Genomic DNA, 20,626 nt, shown 5'->3' on the forward strand with positions numbered 1-20,626 from the left:
GCGCTGACGTATGCGGTCGGCAATCTTCGGAACGAACCGCTTCGGGCATTTCCGTAAAATCTTTGGCAAACGATGGAACTCGGCAATTTCCGCCTTTCTCCCAGCGCCTTCTCGGCCACCGTCGGGCACGCTGCACTCGGCAGTTTCCGTCTACTGCCGAATTTTTCTTCTTCCAACTCCTGCCACTTCCGCTGGTGCCTGCGGCGCGGGAGGGGGGGGGAGCACGCGACGGTACGGAGGGTGCCACAATACCCCTATGACACTATCATTAACTTCATGTTCGTTACTCCGATCCTTCTCCGCACCGCTAATGTCCCTGCCGCTGCACGCCGTGAGCTGCAGCATCCAACCTGTGAGGAACTACTTCGCGGTTTATTCTTGCGGAGGGATACTTAAGCATGCAACTGCGCGGAGGGATCTCATGCGCTATATAACGGAGGCGCGGGGGTTGCTGGGCCTTTTTGAGCGGCGGTGTGGCTTGGCGAGCGGGTGTTCGCGGCGCTGCCGCCATGGGCTTCGGGGATCTGAAGTCCGCCGCTGGCCTCCGGGTCCTCAATGATTTCCTGGCAGACAGGAGCTATATCGAGGGGTGAGAAGCGGCTGGGCCTCGGGGGAGGCGGGCATAGCCAGGCCGCGGTGAGGCCCGCCGGCCTGACGGGAGCTGGCGGGATGGGGCCTTTCGGCAGCTGCCGTCTGGGGCCGCTATGCAGGGCGCAGGGCCGGAGCTGGCAGAGCTCGTGAGCCACCACAGCCCGCCTGGCTTTGGGCACTTAACGCGGAGCTCGTTCCTGGGCCCAGGAGCAGCCCGAGGGACGCACAGAGCTGCTGGTGCGGTGCGGTCGTCTCAGTGCTTGGTGGCTGCTGCTTTACTTCGTTCTGCGTGCACCGAAGAAGGGAGTTAATCTTAGGTTTGTTCTCTGCAGGTACGTCCCATCTCAGGCTGATATAGCAGTCTTCGAAGCAATCAGTGCCCCACCTCCTGCAGACTTGTTTCATGCTCTTCGGTGGTACAATCATATTAAGTCGTACGAAAAGCAAAAGGCAAGGTATGTCTTGTATAAAGAGTTTAAATATGTACGCAAACTGGTTTACGAAGTGTTGCATTTCTTTCCTCGAATTTGAGCAAACCATTGTTTTTGACTGGTACCATGTGGCTTTTTGGGTTGCTGTTGGAACAGGAACAGGTCTAGCAACAGAGCAGGCCTCTTCTGTCAGTACTTTACATTCCTCAGTATTTAGGCAATGTGATTCTGTCTCTGTTCAGTTGTTGTTTCTGCTAAAGCTCATAAGGAAGGCTTGAGTGTTGTTGCTGCCATTTACACAGAGAACTGCTGAAAGCTGGAAATTACTTACTAGTAATCAACTCTGTAAAGGTGACACCAAAATGGATTGGAAAGTGTTACAGGAGTCTTGAGGGATAAATATACAATACATAGATGATAGATAAGGAAAGTGCTTCATTCAGGTTTTTAGTCCTGATAGGTAAAACAAAATAGATTATTTGCAATGCAGAAGCACATACAAAGAAGGAGAGATGTGAAAGCAAATGCTATCTTTTTTCTTTTTTAGTGATTTTAGTGTTCATGAAAGGTGCTGTATTGACATCCATGGAGACTGCAGGCCTCTCTAAAAAGGTACAGCATAGGTAGTGTCAGTGTTGCTGCACTGCCTCCTCTATGTGCCTCAGTCCGGTTTGGAGGGAACTCCTGTAAAGTTTCTGAAGCTCTTACAGTGCTAAAGGGAACTGAGGTTATAAAGTTGCTTAAAAAAGTTTGCTCGTGGAAACTACTCACAGTTCCTGAAGCTAAAGCTGGTTTTATGATTTGTAAAAGCAGTTCACAGTAATAGTAGAACTACAAGCTTACCCTAAAACTACAGAACTATATGAGCTGCAGGAGAACAATTAAGTCAGGGGTTGTGGTCCCTCCTTGTGCTGTTGAGAGCCAGCTTTCAGGGTAGAGCATTCACTGAAACTTCCAAAGTTTGCAGCAAGGTGGTTTTTGTCACTGTTTGTTTTTAAGCAAAATATTCATAGAAGACCATGAACAGGAAGTTGATAACTTTTCATACATAGACTATACTACAGATAAAAATCAGCTTCTTATTGGTATTACTTATCTATACACTTCAGTAGAACAGCAGTGTTGGGCAGGATCATGTCAGTTCAGATGAACAGTCTTTGGATATGGGACTTCAGTTGCAGCAGTATGTCAAACACATCAGGAGTCATCTTTGGGGAGGTTCCTTTTCAAGCAGCAGAATTGGATTTAAATGTTGTTGTTTTGGGGGTTTTTTTGAGCAGTATTTGATTCTGAATGCACTTGTAGTTTCATTGACAGAGTGTTGGTATTTGTATTGACACTTGAGTAGGTTCCTAATACCTGCTTTTTTCTTTCAGCTTGCCAGGAGTAAAAAAGGCTTTGGGGAAATATGGTCCCGCTGATGTGGAGGACACAACAGGGGCAGCCACAGATAGCAAAGATGATGATGACATTGATCTTTTTGGATCTGATGATGAGGAGGTACGTGTGACCTTTTTGTATTACATTTGGGGTTTTAGGAATACCCAGGTATGCAGATCTTTGCCTCAACTAGTTTAAGTTACTTAAATTTGTGACCTTGATACCAGATTCTACTTGGAATTCTCAAATTCAGCTCTCTTTGCGAAACAGAAGAGCTTGGAAGGTAGAAAGGGTTAGAAAGGAATGGGTTGCAATGGAATGAATTGCCTGCTTTGACTGGCTACATGATGAATAAAACAAAAAAAAATCACCATCTTTCGGCTGATGGTTGTGATGATTTGTTTTTGCCTGAGAAGATGCCAGTCAGTTTGGTAATGCTTTGAAGAGGCAGGGTTTGGTGCTTTTCTGTAACTTCAGATTTCTTTCAGGAAAGTGAAGAAGCAAAGAAACTAAGGGAAGAACGTCTGGCCCAATATGAATCAAAGAAGTCCAAAAGTATGTCTACCAGGAACTTTTTAATCTCTTACACTAGGGTTAATTTTCATACACTTGAACAGGGGGGCTAGAAATACTAATTAACTGTAACATAGAGGCTCGACTGGAATGAGAAAGGGAGTAATTAGCTTCACTTGAATGGCCTGTGGGCTTAGCCTTTCCCCATAGCAAATAGGAACATTAACATAGCCTTTGTCCTGTTAATACACTCTTGTTTGATTTAATCCAGAGGCTGAGCTTTCTGTTTAAATGGAGATAACCCCAGGATTTTCTTGTAAAAGTTTATGGAAAAGGATGTACTACTCAAGTGCCTCCACAGCTACTGGTCTGGAACTGTTCAGAATTGTAGCAGTTGCAGTATTCCCTCTGTGGCAAATAAACTGTTACACAGGATTAAGCTCTTTCTCAGATCCTCTGAAAAGGACTTCCTATGTAACAAACAACGTAAATTTCTTAATCTGTGTTTTCTCATGAGACTTTCTGAAGAGCATATGTACATCTACATAGGTAGAGCTGAAATATTCTAAGAAATGTATGTTGGTACAAGAGGCCTGTCACAAGAGGAAGTTCTTGTTGGTGAAATTGGAAAAATAGCTCTTGTAAAGGTAGTTTGCAAGTATATGATGAGGTTTTGAACATTTCCTAGTCTTTAATGGTGGTTTTCTTCCCCCAGAACCAGCTGTTGTTGCCAAATCATCGATCTTGCTTGATGTGAAACCTTGGGATGATGAGACAGACATGGCCAAGCTAGAGGAATGTGTTCGAAGCATTCAAGCAGATGGATTGGTTTGGGGATCCTGTAAGTAGAAGATTTCAAGGCAGGAAGATAGTGCAGTTCCTTAACATGCAGCATATGAATGGATAGAGTTGTGCTTGCTGTTCCCTGATCTGTTAAAATGTAGGTAGCTGCAACAGTGCAGGAATTGCATTCCTGCATTGTATCTTGACATAGTCAAAGAGGTGTATTAGTGCAGCAGCCAGGTTAAGATCCAAATGCAGGTTTCAGAAGCTTTAAAACTGGCTCTGCTACCCTGCAGCTCCCTGTAGAGTTCTTAATGCAGCAAGCAGACACCCATTCGCCCACATCACTGGTTTAGTTGGCGGGACATCCACAAAAAGAAACCCTTTTCCAACCGCTTTGTGAATGCTGTGTTGTTAATGAGGCAGTCTGTAATCTGGAGCAAATTATGCTGTTTATGTATTTCTGCAGACTCATTCAGTTCAATCTTAGATCTGCATTTTTAAGAGATCCCACCAGTCAAAGAGTACTAATGCTATTTTTTTCTTCCTTTGTTTTTGCAGCCAAGCTGGTACCAGTTGGCTATGGTATCAAAAAGCTTCAGATCCAGTGCGTTGTTGAAGATGATAAAGTTGGAACAGATATGCTGGAAGAGAGAATAACAGCTTTTGAAGATTACGTACAATCAATGGATGTAGCTGCTTTCAATAAGATTTAAGTCTTGAGATACCTAGAATAAATGCAATTGCAAAAATGGGGCCTTGTCTGTGGTTATTTCAAAATCATCATGTGATCAAACCCTTAAAATTTGGTTGAGGGGTAACGTAGAAGCTAAAACTGAATTTCAGGGTTGCTCCAACATCCCACTGTAGTACCCAAGGGCATGAGCCAAAGAAAGAGGAAATTTATACAGTCAGTCCAGGTTTAACATCTACTTGACTTGAAAAATCTGAACTGCTCTTGGGGGATGCTGCATCTTTAGACATTTCTGTAATTCTTCCGGAAAAAGGGATGGTTTCCAAGGGGAAAGCACAGGGCTCCGGCAAAGTGCAGGTAATTCCTCTTAACAGATAAGCACAGTAGTATGAATTCTTTTGTCTGTTAAAGTTGATGACTAACCAAATACACTCTGGCTTTTGTTGAAAGCTAAAACTTGGCTTCACTGAGGGGGATGGAGGTGAAGGTAAGTTAGAAGCCACTGCTATGCTCTAATGATGACAAGGCATGTAGTGAAACACTTTATTGGACTGGAGACCAGCATGGTGCCTTGTGTCTCCCGTGGCATGGACTTGGACCTCTTTTTCTCTGAGGTCTGAAAACATTTGCAGTGAAAGTACTGTAAATTTTTCATCTTTTCCGGGGCTTCTTAATTAGTACAGCAAAGAATGGGGTTGGTAAAAGCTCTTGCTTTTATTCGTATTCAAAGGTCCTTGTGCATCCTGCACCTTAAAATAGCCCAGGCAAGCACTGGTTAGCTTCGGAGTGGAGTTGTGCTCTGAAGGCGCTGCAACCCAAAGGCGACCAGAGGGCGGCATGCACCTTCCAACAGGACTCCGGGCACCAGCCCCTCTGCAGGGTAGTGCTGGGACGAAGAGGCTGTAGCGACCAAGGCTGCAGCTAATGCAGATGGGTATTTTACTTGTGTAATAAGCAACGCACACTCCAGGCTAAAACCAACAAAAAAACAAGCGTTCAATTAAACTGTAAAGGTAAAGTAGTGTCACTAACACCAGCTTGAGCTGCTTGCTTCACTCCAGATTGGTTTCTAGATTGATTTTAGTGGGTTTTTTTTAAAGCTTGAAGAACCTATCAGAACTGTTCTCCATTCCTTATCCATAGGAATGATACAAATGTAAAGGCTGTCAAAGTTGTGAAGCTTATGATTAAAGTAACATTTCTAGGCCTTCCGTCGGACTCAGAAATTGCGACCCTGAAGTGGAAGCCTTTTATGTGCCATGCTGGTCACTCAGTGCTGAAGCCTGACAGCAGCAGCTAAGACAAGTTTTTGCTCTGTTTCACAGAGCATGTGTGTGTGGTTGTCTAGGGCAGCAGGTCCTGTTTCTCCTGCTGGAATGTTTGCCAGCTTCACATTATGCAAGAGCTTTGTTTTATAATTTGTCTCAGAGGAAAAAAAAATACCTGCCTGCTAGAGGTTTATAGCATGATTCAACAATTGAAAGTAAGTATAATTACAGGCTTCAGTCCCACCTCCCATAAACTTAAAGGACTGGCTTCATCCTGTGTGTATTAATGCACAGTGCCTGTCTGTGTAAATTTTCTAGCTGCTGCTTCTGCTACATCAGGTAGCTAAGTTTTATCAATTCTTTCATGGTGCTGTTAAAAGCAAGAAACCAGCAAATGCCACATCAGAAAAAAACATCAGGAAAAAAAATTCTGCCACAAAAATGTAATTTTTATTGTCACTGGCCATCACTGTTTCTGACCTCCCATCCAACATGCTTCTTACCTTTAAACTCTTTCCTTGACCTTGAAATTAAAGTTCTAGGTAGATAAAATGGTTTGGTTTATAGGCTAACTGTTTAAATACAGCCCTGTGAGCCATTCATCTGACCTGCTAGGTTGGATTCCTCTCTGTGTGTATATGTTAGGCTAAGCATACATGTACAAACTCTTCAGTTGTTGGGATTTCTTTTGTGGGTTTCTTTTCCTTGATCTTAGAAGGAAATTTGCTGCATAGGAACAAGACAAAAGCTAAAAAGCACAGTCTCTGCAGCTGACAGAGAGATAGGGCAAGAGAACTCCACAGAATCAACATATCTTTATGTTAGGGGGTTTTGTGTAGTATTTGGGTATGTGTTTGGGGTGTCATTGTGCCTGTAAAAAAATCAGCATCTTACAGTAAATGAGACACTTCTATCTCAAGTGTCTTAACAGAAAGATCAGCAGGAAGTTCTGTAATTTAAATATGTGATAGACAGGAATACTGGGAAAACAGCTTCAACAGAAGTAATGGTTACAAACTGATCTACATAACAACCTTCACAAGTACAAACTGCTCAGGAAGCAGATAAGAGCAAGTAACCAGAACTTGTCTATTATGAAGCATGCCAATAGCTATTATTCTTGAATGAATGGTTGATCACAGAGCTATTTCCTATGAAGTGTTTTTTCTACAGTATCTTATAGCATGATAAGATACATCCCCTTCTTTGGGCTGCTTTTTCCATTGTGTTGGGTTAAACGAGTGTTCCTTAGTCCAAGCAGCAGAGAACTGTTGGTACTGTTTTAGATTCTCTTTGGAAACAGAAACTTACAGCATTATCAGTTTTGTTGAGGTATCTTCCATTACTCTTGCAGAAAACATTTGGAGACAATTCTGTAGCTGATCTTGGTGTGAATAAGGTAGTAATTATATTGCAAAATTATTAATCCACTTAATTGCATAGACCAGGGCTGACTTTGGCTGTATTCCATTCTGTTTCCATATCCCTGTTCTCTACTTCAGGGGAGGCTTTCTGATAAACTACGTAAGACAGCATAAGTCTGTTTCCCCCATTTGAAAATCAATCTCTTTACTGTATAGCAGTATTTGTGCTCACATAGCTGACACACAGAAGGAAAGCTGATATAAACCTTATTCCTGTAGTAGAAAGGGTCAGGGCTTGCTTTCATCTTCCAAGATCTTTGAGTAGGAGGTCTTCTAATGGAAAGTCACCGCATATTGCTGCCGAGAAAAGCAAATGACCACATTCTCTGGAAACAACATTATTTTATTACTTCACTTGGAGTACAGTCAGGAGAGTGGTACTACTGCATCGCTCTTAGGAGTATGTCAGGGAACATGTGAAGGAAAACAGCGAAATGTTTGATTTTGGCACATTCAGCAGCACCGTGCCAAATACTATGATGAGTCAGTATGTACCAGGCAGCAAATGACTCAATGGAATGGTGCTGCTTACCAACTTTCCAGCCCCAAGTGAAATACGCTGAAATTCCACTGATCCTGCCTGACTCCCAAACTCCCTGAAAGCAAAGCTCAAAGAAAGAGTTTCAGGCCATAGTCAGATGATTTGTATTTGTACAGGCACCAGTACTGGATGTGCTTATGCATGCAGATGTACATATTTTATACAAAAGCAAATATATTTACATATAAGGCCTCAGTTGCAGTATAAATGCACTTACATGTGTTGTCAGGCCATAGAAACTAGGTAGATTATCTGAAAGGCAGTTTTATTCTACGTACCTGGGCCAATAACAATTCCTTTCCTTTTTTCCAACAAGGAAAAACCAGTTTCAATTTACTCAAACCTTTATGTTTTTACTTTTAGTGGAGTTTTATCCCACATTCAACTCTTTAATTAAAGTGGTATTTAATCAGAAATTGGTCCACTCCACTTAGTATATATATTTGCATCAGTGCACATTGATTCTACAGCAACCAACAAGTTGGAACAGAACACAGTGTAGCTGGAGCTCTGTAATCTTTCTTAGTGAAGTGGGCTCCATTTCCATTTGCCTCTCATTTGGCAAAGAAATCCAAATCTGGCTACGGACTTGTTACAGAATATTGTTGAAATCACCCTGCCCATTTTTTGAAAACTGGCATTAAGGCAAACAAAACGTTATATCATTTCTTTACCTTTGTTCGACAGAGCAATAAAGAAGAACTGACAGTTGTAAACTGCTTTGAGCCTGAAAGTTTAAACAGAAAAAGAACAAGTGTGGCACAGAGTCTTTAATCTCAGCTTCTGTAAGAAACCCTTCCACTAATTCTTTGCACATTTCAAATGATCCTAAAACCTAGATGAAACACCTACTCACTATTTTGCATCCAACTCGCCCTAGAAGTATAAGAACAAGTGACCAGAAAACACAGAATCTCCTGTCTTAGAGTATAACATAAAAAGTGCTGGGAGAAAACAGGTTTTCTTCTCTGTTTCAGGATTCTTCTTCAGCTGGGGAGTGGAGCCGCCAATAGCTCTGCCTAGCTGGGATGTAGCCAGGTGATTCCTACTTAAAGCAACACTGGATAATCAGGAGACTCGAGCCACTCGGGCCATGCCCTCTTGGCTGAGAATGCTTGATCAAGAGTGTCATCAGTGATGGCAAGGAGGCACATTTTTATTATATGCTCTTTTGATGTCAACGAGGTATGGAACCACAACACAACAACAGGATTACAACAGCATTCCCAATCAAAAATCCAGTTGGAGCAATTCCGCTTATGCTGACAACTCTCAGTTCAGGCTGTGTGTGCACTGCAAGTTCACCACACCCAAACGATGTGTCCCTTCTAACCTTTCCAAGGAGAGCAGCGAGTGCAAAGAAGCCAGCTGTTTACATACAACTGTAGATGCAAAGATGCGCATCTGACTGACAGATGCAAAGTCAAGAACACCTCCAAATCTCCTGCTGGCTGTTCTGGAGACGGATGGTGACAGGAGCAGTCACTGGGCAGTTTCACAATAGCGCACAGGCGCATGGGTGTTGTCCGAGCTCCACAGCTGCTCGCTGACAGTTCCAGAGCGGCTCACCTCCCACAGTGCCAACTTCAGCACCTCAGAGACCGTAGTCTTGACCTCGGCCTGGAACTTTTTGCTAATAAGAACGTAAAGGATTGGATTGAGGCAACTGTTGATGAACCCAAGGCTGGTGGAGAGGGGAATGCCATCCTGCAGTAAGTCGTGCAAGTTTTCATCATGGTGAGCTGACAGCTCCACGATGCTGAATATGTGATATGGTGTCCAGCAAACAAAAAAAGCTACAACTACAGCAATGATGGTCCAGAAAAGCCTGCTGGAAGTCAATACAGTTCTCCTCTTCACTTTGACAATCAGCAATGAGTAGCAAATGACCATGGTCACTAGAGGAAAGAGGTAACCAAATGCAAGCCTCACCCAAATGAGAATGTGATGCGTCAGCAAAATAAGTTCTCTGTTATGCACGTGGAAGTTGTTGTAGCAAATGGTGACGTTGTTGAGGACTGTAATTGTGTCTCTAAAGTATAAGGCAGGGCCACCAATAATTGCAGCTGACATCCAAATGATCCCACTAAGAATAAGCGTGTTCCGTACAGTCCGATACTTGTAGGAAAAGACTGGATGGACAAGGCGGATGTAGCGGTCAAGGCTGATGAATGTCAGGAAGAAAACACTGGCAAACATATTAAGTAGCGCAATGAATGAGTTCATTTTGCAGAGCCACTTCCCAAAAGGCCAGTGGAAGCCCATTGCCACATATGTAATATAGAGGGGCAAGAAGAGAACAAAAATGAAATCTGCAATGGCCAGATTGAGGAACCAGAGTGTAGAGACAGATTTATCCCACTTAAAGCCCATAAACCAGATGACGATGGCATTACCTGGCACTCCCAGCAGAAATGCCACACTGTACAAGGAAAGGGAAATTATATGGGCAATGCTGAGGGAGGACTGGGGTGATTCATCTTCCTCAGACAGGTCGTAGAAGTACGAGTAGTTCTCAAAATCTTCAAATGTCATGTTGCAGAGTTGCTTTCTAGGGAAGAAAATAAATGGAACAGTCAAAGGGGAAGTGTTTTAGGGCACTGCAAATAGTAACCTGCAATTCCTTTAGGTTCTTGGTCCTAAAAAAACCCCAAACATTGACTTAAGTTTCATATGTCTATCACTTCTTAGCTGTCAATCACTAGCACAAAGCTTGTGGAGTATTTTGGTTACAGGCATTTATAGAAATGCTCAAATCAAGACAACACTTGAAATCTTCAGGAACTGTCTTCCTTGCATTTATTTCTTAACACAGAGCACTGAGCACAGCATCACTGATAAATCCCTGGGAGACCAAATGCAAAGTTTCACTTAAGTGTGATTTTTCTATTCTTTTCTAGTCAGATTTTATATTTTACTGCTCTGTTCCTCTTTGAAGAAAGTTTAGGGATTATATCTGTCAGAAACCAGAGAAGCACCTAGCAAATGTAGGCAAAAAAAGCAAAGTTAAAATGTCAGGAAGCTATTTCTTATAAAATTACTACCCACACACACCTCAAATTACAGTTCACAAAATCATAGACAGTCATTTCATTGCTCCAGCAACTGAAAGTTCATGGATTTATTCCTCTGCATCACATATCTAGCTATGTATAAAGGAATGCTGATTTTCAGATACATTCAATGCATTAGATTTCCATAACACAGCAAAAGAGGTAGAGAACTAAACATATAGAAGATATTTCAGGGACAACACATATAACTGTGGTAATTCTTCCGCTAGTGAGCTGAGAAACAAGAGATGAAAGAAAATAAAGCTTCCCAGGAGAATGAGACACACTGTAAGAGCTATAAATGAGAATATGCCTGTCTGGTTTGTTGGGGTTTTTTTTTAAGACAGATCCCACAGACAGATCATCTGTTTTCTTCTGTTGAAAAAGCTTCTGGAACTTACAAGTACAACATGATATTTCAGATAGGAATTTCCTTGTAAAACTCCAAAGGAAGAGTGTGGGAGGGACAGAATGGGGGCAGAGGGGGAAAGGAAGGAGAGAACAAAAACCAAGCAAAAACCCAGAAAAAAAGAAATGAATGGGAAAATAAATAGCAAACAGAGGTTGAACAGGAAAGAGCACTCAGACTTCATGTGCTCATTGCAACACACCACAGACGGCCACAGTCTTACAGAAGTATCCGCAATGGTCAAAACAAATATTCTGCTAAATTCTGTTATAATTTAAAGCTCTATTGTCCGGCTGGGCTCAGCTGCACCACGAACCTGTCCCTGAGATGAGGGTATGACCAGCCCATTGTACTACGGATGAGCTCACCGGTACTTTGCTGGGCGCTAGCTCCATTCAGAAGCTGAAATTCAGCCCCTCGCTTTTGGAACTCAGCCCTGCATTCCTGCAATTCCACTGATTTTAGCATGCTAAGGACAACAGGAGAGGGGTCTCCAGAGTACGCTGCCTGCAGAAACACCTCTGCAAGTTTGTATTCATGTACATACCTTTCCTCCAAGAGTAGTTCGCTTACTTGGAAAGGATTACTCCTGCAAGTGAAGCTACGCATGTGCACACACATTAGCAGGATTAGATTTCTCATTCGTAGTTGGATAGGCAAGGGTGGAGAGGGGGGAGAAAGTTGTGTAATTTTATATCTCTTAATTAAAGAAAAATATGTAGCAAGAGTCAATACAGCCTGTTCTGTCAAGAGGCTATGATAACATTTGCCTGTCATAATTTTCATCAGGCTGAAGGAATGTTATTTGGTTGCTGTCCTGATAAAATGATACATACTGGGCTGCATTCATGTAATTACATGCCCCTTGGGGGTAGGTTCTGCACTAAATACCAGTACCACCCATCTGAGTAATTTTTTCAAATAGCTTAACAGCTGCTGAGAAATAGCATAAACAAAGCGCAGTACCACTAACATCTGCAACAACATTACATTTGGGCAGTTTTAGAGGACAGTCAGGTTAATAACTGGACTTTTAAGTGTCTTTACCTATATACAGAACAATACCTTCAAATTGAATTATCCAATTAAATAACAAAAAATATCCTATTTTTAGACTCTTGTTTATTACAATCCTGTATCCCAGTCTCTAATAAATTTTGCTTTTAAGTGTCTCAAGAGCTAGCACAACACAACCATACTTGGATTCTAACATTTCCTCCCAAACTTCTGTTTTTCCTAATGGTGCTCAAAAAAACCCCTAATGACAATAACAAACATTTGCCTACTGCCCAACAATGGTGATTACATATTTAGAATTTCAAACACCATGTATAGCAGGAGAAAGAAAATGCACCAAAATAAATACCAAATATTTACCAAGCCTCCTGTAGTTTAAAACTCCTCAACTGAAAGAGCGTACCTTTATAATGCAATTATTTCTCAAAGCTTGCATTTTTCCTTATCTCCAACTCTTACTCTTCCCACGCAGTAACTCTTCATCAGCGTGGAGGAAAAAAGCAGGAGGAACATTGCTTACGATTGCTCCCAGTGCAGATGCTGAAACTAGATTCTATGGCTAGAGCTCAGGAAAGACTTACAATTAACCTCTGCAAAGCCCAGACACTTTTACCTCTGGAATCCACGTATATGAATCACTTCAACAGGACTCATGGTGTTGAGCCCTGCCCTGAAAAAGGTAAGCAGTAAAGGACTGTCAGTGGAGTTGTGCTGGTTAACATCACCAAGGACCCAAATTTTTTCATCTGGGATAACTGCGAATCATCATTCAGAAGGGTATTTCTTTGTGTTCTTGAAACATATGCAGCCTCATATATATGCATTTGCTGGGGGGGTTTATTTATTAATAAACTTTAGAGTCAGAACTGTCTTGCAGTTCAAGTCTAGGTCTCAAAAGTGAAGAAATCTAATATTACTCCTTATTCTGTCATTGATTTCCTGTATGATCTTCGATAAACTGCCTAATTTCCAGGCTGGAAAAGCCTCTCATGAACCTATTTGCAAACAAAGGCTCAGCAGAGGAAACAAGACTTTTTGCCAGCAGTTTCCACTTGGCTTTCAGGCCAGCTGCTAGAAAGGGTAAGGGAGGTTCAGTGCAGTTCACTGGCTCAGTCCCTGCTGGTCCAGGGCTGTGAGAAGGAGCCAGAGCAAGGAAAGTACTTTTCAATAAACAGGAATGTGTGGTCAGAGGCCTGCCAATAGGACCTGGGGGCAGCCACAGGTTACAGAACAGTCTTGTACTGCATGTGGATGAATATAACAAGTTTAGACTTCATCCTGTCGCTTTCTTTCTTTCTTTTTTTTAAACAGTAAACAGCCTGTGTACACTGAGCAGTTGTTTGACTGGAGCCTGTTCCCGTTTGCTGAGGTAACAAGCAGCTCTGAAAACTGAGCCTCCTTGATTCAGTTGCTTAATCATGAATATAGTTGCTTAATTTTAAGCAAATAGGTTCCAGAATGCTTATCAGGAGGTTTCATTTCCTGTCTTCTTCTGTAAAACAGAAGTTAATTATGAAGTTACTTCAGCGGAATATCACAAACCAGCACTTGGTCCTGGTACCTTTTAAATCCTGGGACAGAAAACAGAATTACCAAGAAATACAGATCATTACGAAGTATTTCTAAGACACAAAGCCATGGAATTGCTGTGAAGAGGCTTCCACCATGTGCTATATGTGCCATCTTTCTCTGAATTTCAGCAGGGAATTACAGAGTTGCATCTCAAGTGACATATTCATAGCTTTTTATTACAAGTACATACAGCTCATTTTCTCTGCTACTACTATAGCAATTCATAAAGTTGATCCACAAAGACAAGTTGGATAAACAATTTGATCTGCTTAAAACAGAACAGCTTTTGTCACACTAAGAATGGCCTTCATGGGACCAGTACTTTAGACTCTATTCATGGCTAACGCCACATGCATCCTGTTTGACTAGGGGAAGTCATTTGACCTCTTCACGCCCCAGCTCTGAGGTCAGTGGAATGGCTTTTGAATTAAATTACATTGGGTTTTCAGTTTAAAATAGGAGAAAACAAACAAAACAGTTGCAATTTCCACTCACTTCATTTGATGCTGTCTTCCTGGGGGTTTGAATTCTCTAAGCACCATACAAGTTAGGTTCCAACCTTATTACACTACATGTGGTAGTTTATGCCGTATGTTTGGACTGCACAACCCCTCTCTCACATTTGGTCCTCATTACTTATGGAATTTACAGAGAGGTCCAATGGAAGAGCTTATTCATCCTCTGTGTTGGCTAAAAGTTAACACAAATGTATGAGTTGTAGTCCTTAGATCTATTTGTTCAGTGTGATAAACAGTGCTCAGAGCCTCTGGCCAGCCAAATTGATTTCAGAGGTCACAATAGTAGCTCCTGACTTAATAGGAAAAATATGGCTCACAGAGCTGGCTATCTCAACAGTTAACTTCATATATTATGACGGAAATATATTACATAAACCCACCTTTTAATGCCTTTACGAATAATTCTGAGCTTATCACATTCCACATGTATCATCTATGGCTAAATAAAAGCTTATTTGGCTGATTCACTTCAACTTTTGTCATTTCCAAGAGTCAAATGTTGGAGAAAAACTGGTTTCTCAAAAGGTCACCTAAAGCCTGCTTGTCATGCTGTGTCTCAGCAAGTTTGTCTGGTTGTTGAAATAATGTAAGACCCTCAAAAAATGTCTTCAAACATTTAAGATGCTAGATTTTGAATTTATCTAACTTCAAAAACACAGGCATAAAATAACCCAGTAGTTTATCTGTAAAGTTCAGAACACAGAAGGCTGAGTAATTTTATTAGAGGTATGTACATATTTCTGGCAAGTATTTTACAAAGACATAAGAAAAGATCCTAAAAATTACGAGGAATACCGATGAGATTACAAACTGTCATAGATTCATACTTCTGCCTCAGAAGAACAAAGCTAAGATGACCATTTGCCTCCATTTAGAAACATTCCTATAATAGGAAGTGCCTGATACACTCATACTACAAAATTAAACCATAGCTATGCTATAATTTAAGCCTAAAGTTGGCCCTGCAGACAAAGCTACGGGGAAACAAGCATTTTAAGCTAGTATACACAAAAGCAGAATCAAGTCTTGTGTGGATGTTTTCTGTTTCACATACACATATACAATGCCTACCTCTTGAATAGCATTTTAATCATCATTAGATGTATGGTAACAATAACTTTATAAGCCATCCTGAATTCAGCAACTAGAATGGGTTATAATAGATAGGGTATGTGACCAGAAACCTTTTCAAGTCATAATACAGATGTGTTTGTTCTAGCAGACAAGAAAGAATGCAAATAACCATCATTCTCCATTATGTCTCTCAGTGAAGCAGTGTTAACGTAGATACAATGTACTAGATAAAAATCTCCTACAATTAATGCCAAAACCAACTAACTTAAAGCAAGGCCAAACATGACCTTGTTAGTCATAACACACCACTTCATCTGTGGTATTGAAGTCATTTGACCCAATAATAGCCTCATAACATTTTATGAAGAGTGAGTGTTACAGCAGGATTAACAAACCCTTACAGAGCAGGCTCAGTTAATACTGGTAAAGCAATGACTTCAAACCTGCACTTTTGCTGCCACAGAGATGTTAAATAATCAATGGAGAAAATAGCTTTATATCTAAATAATAATGCTGTAATAGGAAAAGAATATATAGTAGGTCTGGCCGGAATATAACAAATCATCCAGACAACTGCTGCAACTGAGCACCGTATCATTTCCACAATCGGGTAATTCAAATGTCTGCAAATGTCTGCGTATCATCAAAACTGATTTATTTTCATGCTGTTCCTAAGCACCAAGACTTCCGTCCCCAAAGAAGACAAAAAACTCGGATGTCCTTGGGATATGCACTGGATGGGGAGAAGCTGTAGACAGGGCACTTGGTAACTGCGTAGTTAACACTTGCTCCTGCTCTTATTCACTTCCATTAATACAGCTAAAAGTAGAAATATAGATTTTTAACATTCCTTCTGAATGTAAAGATTTGCTGTAACCACTGCAAGTCTGTCATGTGACCACAAACATATTCCATGAAGTCAAGAAAATGACAAGTGAAGCACTTAAAGTGGCTCCATTCTGAAAAAAAGAAAAAAAGAAGGAAAAAGAAAAGGGGGGGGAAGTAAAAAAGACTATCTAAGCATTCTTCCAAGTGGGTAAAAATAGAAGTTTAGGTAAACAGTGCCACTTGAGATTTAAAGTATGGTCCTATATTGCATGCGTCAGCACTGCCCAGGTATTTACATAACCACTCATAAAGCCTTCAGTATTCGTAACCCTTAGTGGAAGTGGGCTCAAGTGAGAAGTATTATCAGTCTGTTTACAGACGAGAAGGCTGAGGATCACCTACAGGAAGTCTCTGATCAAACCAGGTGCTAAACCTGCCTAGTGGTTCAACCACAGTCATATCCTCCTTTCTTAAATATAACTGTCCCCTCACTCATGATGGAGCGGAAAAACCACAGCTTCACCTCTGGCAGACCTTCGCCTTCCTGAAGAGGGACTCTCCCCTGTACCATCATGCCCTCTGCGTTGGAGGGAACCAGCACCTACCTGGGCAACCCTTGCAGATTGTGGTCTGTTTTCTCTACACTGAAGAGAAAAGGAATCTGGATCTCACCATTTGTTTGTCACATACAATAATCTGTCTCTGCAGGCACAGCAAGTACCTCAGAGCCATTAAGCACAGCTCTCAGATGACAAAGCCAGCAGGTACGTGATACATCATTTTGGCTGTGCCCTCAGCAAGTAAGATATGCACACTAATGAAATATTGTTCCACAGAACTTTTACGTGTTCTCTATTCCTCCACAAATGCCTGCAGTATTTTCTTTGGTGATAAATCACCCTAATAACAACATCCCTCAAGTAATGGAGATACCTGATTTAAAATTTTCAAGAGCCTCAGCTTCACAGTGACTGTATTGATTTGACATGGATGCTTGTATTTCTAATCAAGAATGGCTTTTTAGGTTTCTCATGCAAAATTTGTTCGAAATTTTAACTTTGCAACTGTTCAATGTATTTGTGACAGAAGAAGATTTTGATTAGCATTCATATGACCATTACATGAGCATGCAGCTCTGAGCATGTTTCATAAATGGTTGTACTCCTCCAGCAAACACATGCTTTAATCACAACTCCCTTCTAACAGGAAGTAGCAAAGTGAGAGCAGAGAATAAAGAGTGAAAGCAGAGATTTCTTTCAGACTATCAGCTGTTGTCTCAGCAGATTGATTTAAGGCCAATTAACATATGCTAGACAAGAGCCATTCTAAAGTTACTGCAGGGTAACAACAGGTCATTACAGAAAAATGAAAATAACCCTCTCCAGCAAGATACAAAATCTCTATAGAATAACAGATAAAGAAGCTTACAATCCATTATACTTTGTCATCTTGACAAGAAGATTTAGAAGCTAAACCCAAAGAAAATTAGCAATATAACTCATTCCGCAAATATGCCTTCTTATTCCATTTCACATATTAATTTCTCAGTCACTCCTAACAGTATGCTTGGTTATGTACTGCCTTCTAAATATATCTCTGTTCTTCTAGGTTTATTCTTCTGCTCATTAAATCTGCATCAGCAGTTTCTTCTAACATGATTGTAATATTGTTATGGTTCTATTACTCTAAACAACATTCTTGCATGGGTATATCAGAACATTCAGTTCCAAAACTGCCTAATATATAACCAAAATATTCCAGCTGATAACCTACTTTATTTTGTCTTCACAGTTAATATACTGGGTTCACTGCATACTGTATACTGTGTACAATAGATTAAAGGTGTCTACTTCAGTATCAGTGTAACTCTTAATATTCCTACTCATACAAAGCCAACTCTTTACTTTCAGGTCAAGTCTAAAATAAGCAGTGCTTGTATTCCTGCAAAACTACAAAATTCACCTTATTAACACTATTTCAGGAGAGCTGGATATTTATCTATCTCCCTAATATGGCATTGGGAACACTCCCTAGCACTGACAAGAATAGACAGCACCTATGATTAAGGCATTATATTAGGGGCTTGGAAATACAGGTTTTACAGGCTTCCCATATTACCTTTGCAAATCACAACTCATTTGAACAGATATGGTACAACATCCTCAGTTAAAGAGTTTAGGACCTCAACAACATGTTACTCAGTTTTCTTAAATCAACAATGGTTCTTAACATTTCTAAAATGCCTCTTGAAAATGAAGGGGGGCTAAGCTCATTAAAAAAGGATTACTAGAAAGGAGAAATGTGAGTGTAGAAAGTGATATTACATTGATGGTACAGGACTTACTACTCACCACTGTCTCTTGTCTAGGCTTCAGAAGAGAATAAAACTCTGTGCCAGGCTCACACTTGCTGAAAGCAGCAAGTATTTTATGTTGGGAAAGTACCCAAAGGCCCTAGGCCTTTGAGATCAAAGCCTAAATGGATCTAGACATTACAAGCACGTAATGAGAGACAATTCCCACTTTGTTTATAATTAAACAAAATAAACAGACACAAGAAGAGTAGGGAAAGGAACGTAACTATCTCGCCCAAAGCCAAACAGTAGATTCAAATGTAGAGTTGGCAGCAGGATTCAGACCTTGACAAAATAATGAAGAGGCAAATATCTTTTATGGATAGAGAAAAAAGGTGCCAGTTCTTCATACTTGTGTCTTGTGATTCTCAAAATACATTCTTCAAGAAGTACCAAAATGGGACAAGACAGCCTGGGCTGGAGAAGCAGAAGACTGCAAACTCTTTGCTAGCTCACGTTCCTGGCAAGGACTGGAGACTTCTAGAGTGCTGGCCTTTGCAAATAATCCCTGCAATCAAATGTGACTCATAGCAATGGGTTTGAATAGTTTCCCTTTGAGCCAGCTTATGAAAAAGTATTGTATCTGCAGCAGGTCAGTTCATCCACAGAATGTAATGAAGTAAAACAGTGTAAGAGAGCTGCAGCAAGCTAGCAAAAATTCGCTCTGGAAAAGAACAGCCGTGGACTGATACAGGGCTTTTTGCTCCTGTTTCCAGACCCTCAAACTCTGGAACATACTGAAGATACAAAGAATGAGCTCAGCTCCCCTGGAAGTACTATATGGTTCTTCTGAGGACAAATATTCTTTCCCTTCTTGTCTCAGGATGCTCAAGCACACTGTAAAAGTAGTAGCAACTGTGGAAGAGTTGATCTGTGCATTATGGCATCTTCCCTTCTAAAACCAAGTGCCTCTTGGACACTGCCACCGAAGTAACAGCAATCCCTTCTTCTTTAACAGGCCATGAGAAACTCTTCCTCCCACTCTGCTCTCTTCTGCAAAGCCAGCAACAACACAGCCCTGCACTGTTGTGAAACAGCTAGCTTTAGACTGAATGAACACAAATCACACCATTATCAGAAATAATGAGTGAAAATTAGCCAGACAACCAGCCACCACAGTAAGAGACAGCTGAACTGTTGGCACATTTTGTAAGACAAAATGAATAAATAAGCTAACAAGACGACCATTCAACAGACTCTCTGCAAAACTAGCTGCGTAGTGCTTGGCATAGCAGTTATTAGTAACAAATTAATATCTTAGAACAGATCACAAACTTCAAGTGGCTTTTAAGAAACACAAGGAGAAGAAAATTCTTTAAGCAAGCTGTCTTTAGTAGGAAACAGAGATGTAAATTTTCATCTTGAATCTATCAGAGATAAACACAAATCTGACTATTTCAGAATGGTCATTTCATTAGGTTGCCTGCAGAGAAAGAAATTCTTAAAATGAAAAGGAAGTATTTATAATCTATGATCTTGTTGGCATCATGGAGACATGGTGGGATAGCTCCTGTGACTGGAGTGAAGGCACATGGAAAATGAAGGAGTGATCGGTAACAGTCAACAAGGCTTCACTTGGGGCCTGACAAATTTGGTGGTCTTCTCCAATGGGGTGAGAGTGTTGGTGAATAAGGGAGGAAGTGACTGACATCATCTACCTGGACTTGTGCAAATGATTTGACACTGTCCTGGATGACATCCTTGTCTCAAAGCTGGAGAAGTATGGATTTGACAGACGGATCAGTTGGTGGATAAGGAATTGCCTGAGTGGTTGCACTTAAAAGAGTTGTGGTCAACAGCTTGACATCTAAGTGGAGAGCAGTGATGAGTGGCATTCCTCAGGGGTCAGTACTGGGACCAGAGCCATTGAACATCTCCATCAGCAACATGGACAGTGGGACTGAGTGCACTCTCACTGAGCAAATTTGCTGAAAACAACAAGCTATGTGGTGCAGTTGACACACTGGGGGGAAGGGATGCCATCCAGAGGGACCTTGATAGGCTCAAAAGGTGGGCCAGTGCAAACCTCATGATGTTCAACTAGGCCAAGTGCAAGGCTCTGCACCTGGGTCAGGGCAATCCCAAGCACAAATACAGGTGGGGTAGAGAATGGACTGAGAGCAGCCCTGAGGAGAAGGACTTAGGGGTATTGATTGATGAGAAACTGGCTCAACATG

At 41.2% G+C, this 20,626-nt stretch overlaps 2 protein-coding genes across 3 annotated transcripts; one reads left to right on the forward strand and one right to left on the reverse strand.

Annotated features, from left to right (window-relative positions):
• Positions 1-7: 7 nt before the first annotated feature.
• EEF1B2 (eukaryotic translation elongation factor 1 beta 2) lies at positions 8-4,450 on the forward strand. 2 transcript variants are annotated; one of them, XM_080620460.1, is made up of 6 exons: positions 8-231; positions 924-1,046; positions 2,399-2,522; positions 2,891-2,957; positions 3,631-3,756; positions 4,260-4,450. In XM_080620460.1, exons 1-6 carry the CDS (start codon positions 11-13, stop codon positions 4,412-4,414), a joined length of 816 nt encoding a protein of 271 aa, XP_080476586.1. In that variant the 5' UTR covers positions 8-10; the 3' UTR covers positions 4,415-4,450. The 2 variants fall into 2 exon arrangements, with proteins under 2 accessions (XP_080476586.1, XP_080476587.1); XM_080620461.1 differs by lacking the exon at positions 8-231 and adding an exon at positions 346-589.
• A 4,657-nt stretch (positions 4,451-9,107) lies between these two features.
• On the reverse strand, positions 9,108-10,163 carry CMKLR2 (chemerin chemokine-like receptor 2; the record flags this gene model as incomplete). The annotated part of the gene is made up of 1 exon (XM_080622192.1): positions 9,108-10,163. Exon 1 carries the CDS (start codon positions 10,158-10,160, stop codon positions 9,108-9,110), a length of 1,053 nt encoding a protein of 350 aa, XP_080478318.1. The 5' UTR covers positions 10,161-10,163.
• Between the last annotated feature and the right edge of the window lie 10,463 nt (positions 10,164-20,626).

Source organism: Psittacula echo (genome assembly GCF_963264785.1).
Source record: "Psittacula echo genome assembly, chromosome: 6".
NCBI lineage: Eukaryota > Metazoa > Chordata > Aves > Psittaciformes > Psittacidae > Psittacula > Psittacula echo.

Coding starts and splice junctions, on each gene's coding strand:
- EEF1B2 (XM_080620460.1), top strand. CDS start 11: ATGCGGTCGGCAATCTTCGGAACGAACCGCTTCGGGCATTTCCGTAAA. Junction 1,047..2,398: donor TACGAAAAGCAAAAGGCAAG/GTATGTCTTGTA, acceptor TTTTTCTTTCAG/CTTGCCAGGAGTAAAAAAGG. Junction 2,523..2,890: donor TTGGATCTGATGATGAGGAG/GTACGTGTGACC, acceptor GATTTCTTTCAG/GAAAGTGAAGAAGCAAAGAA.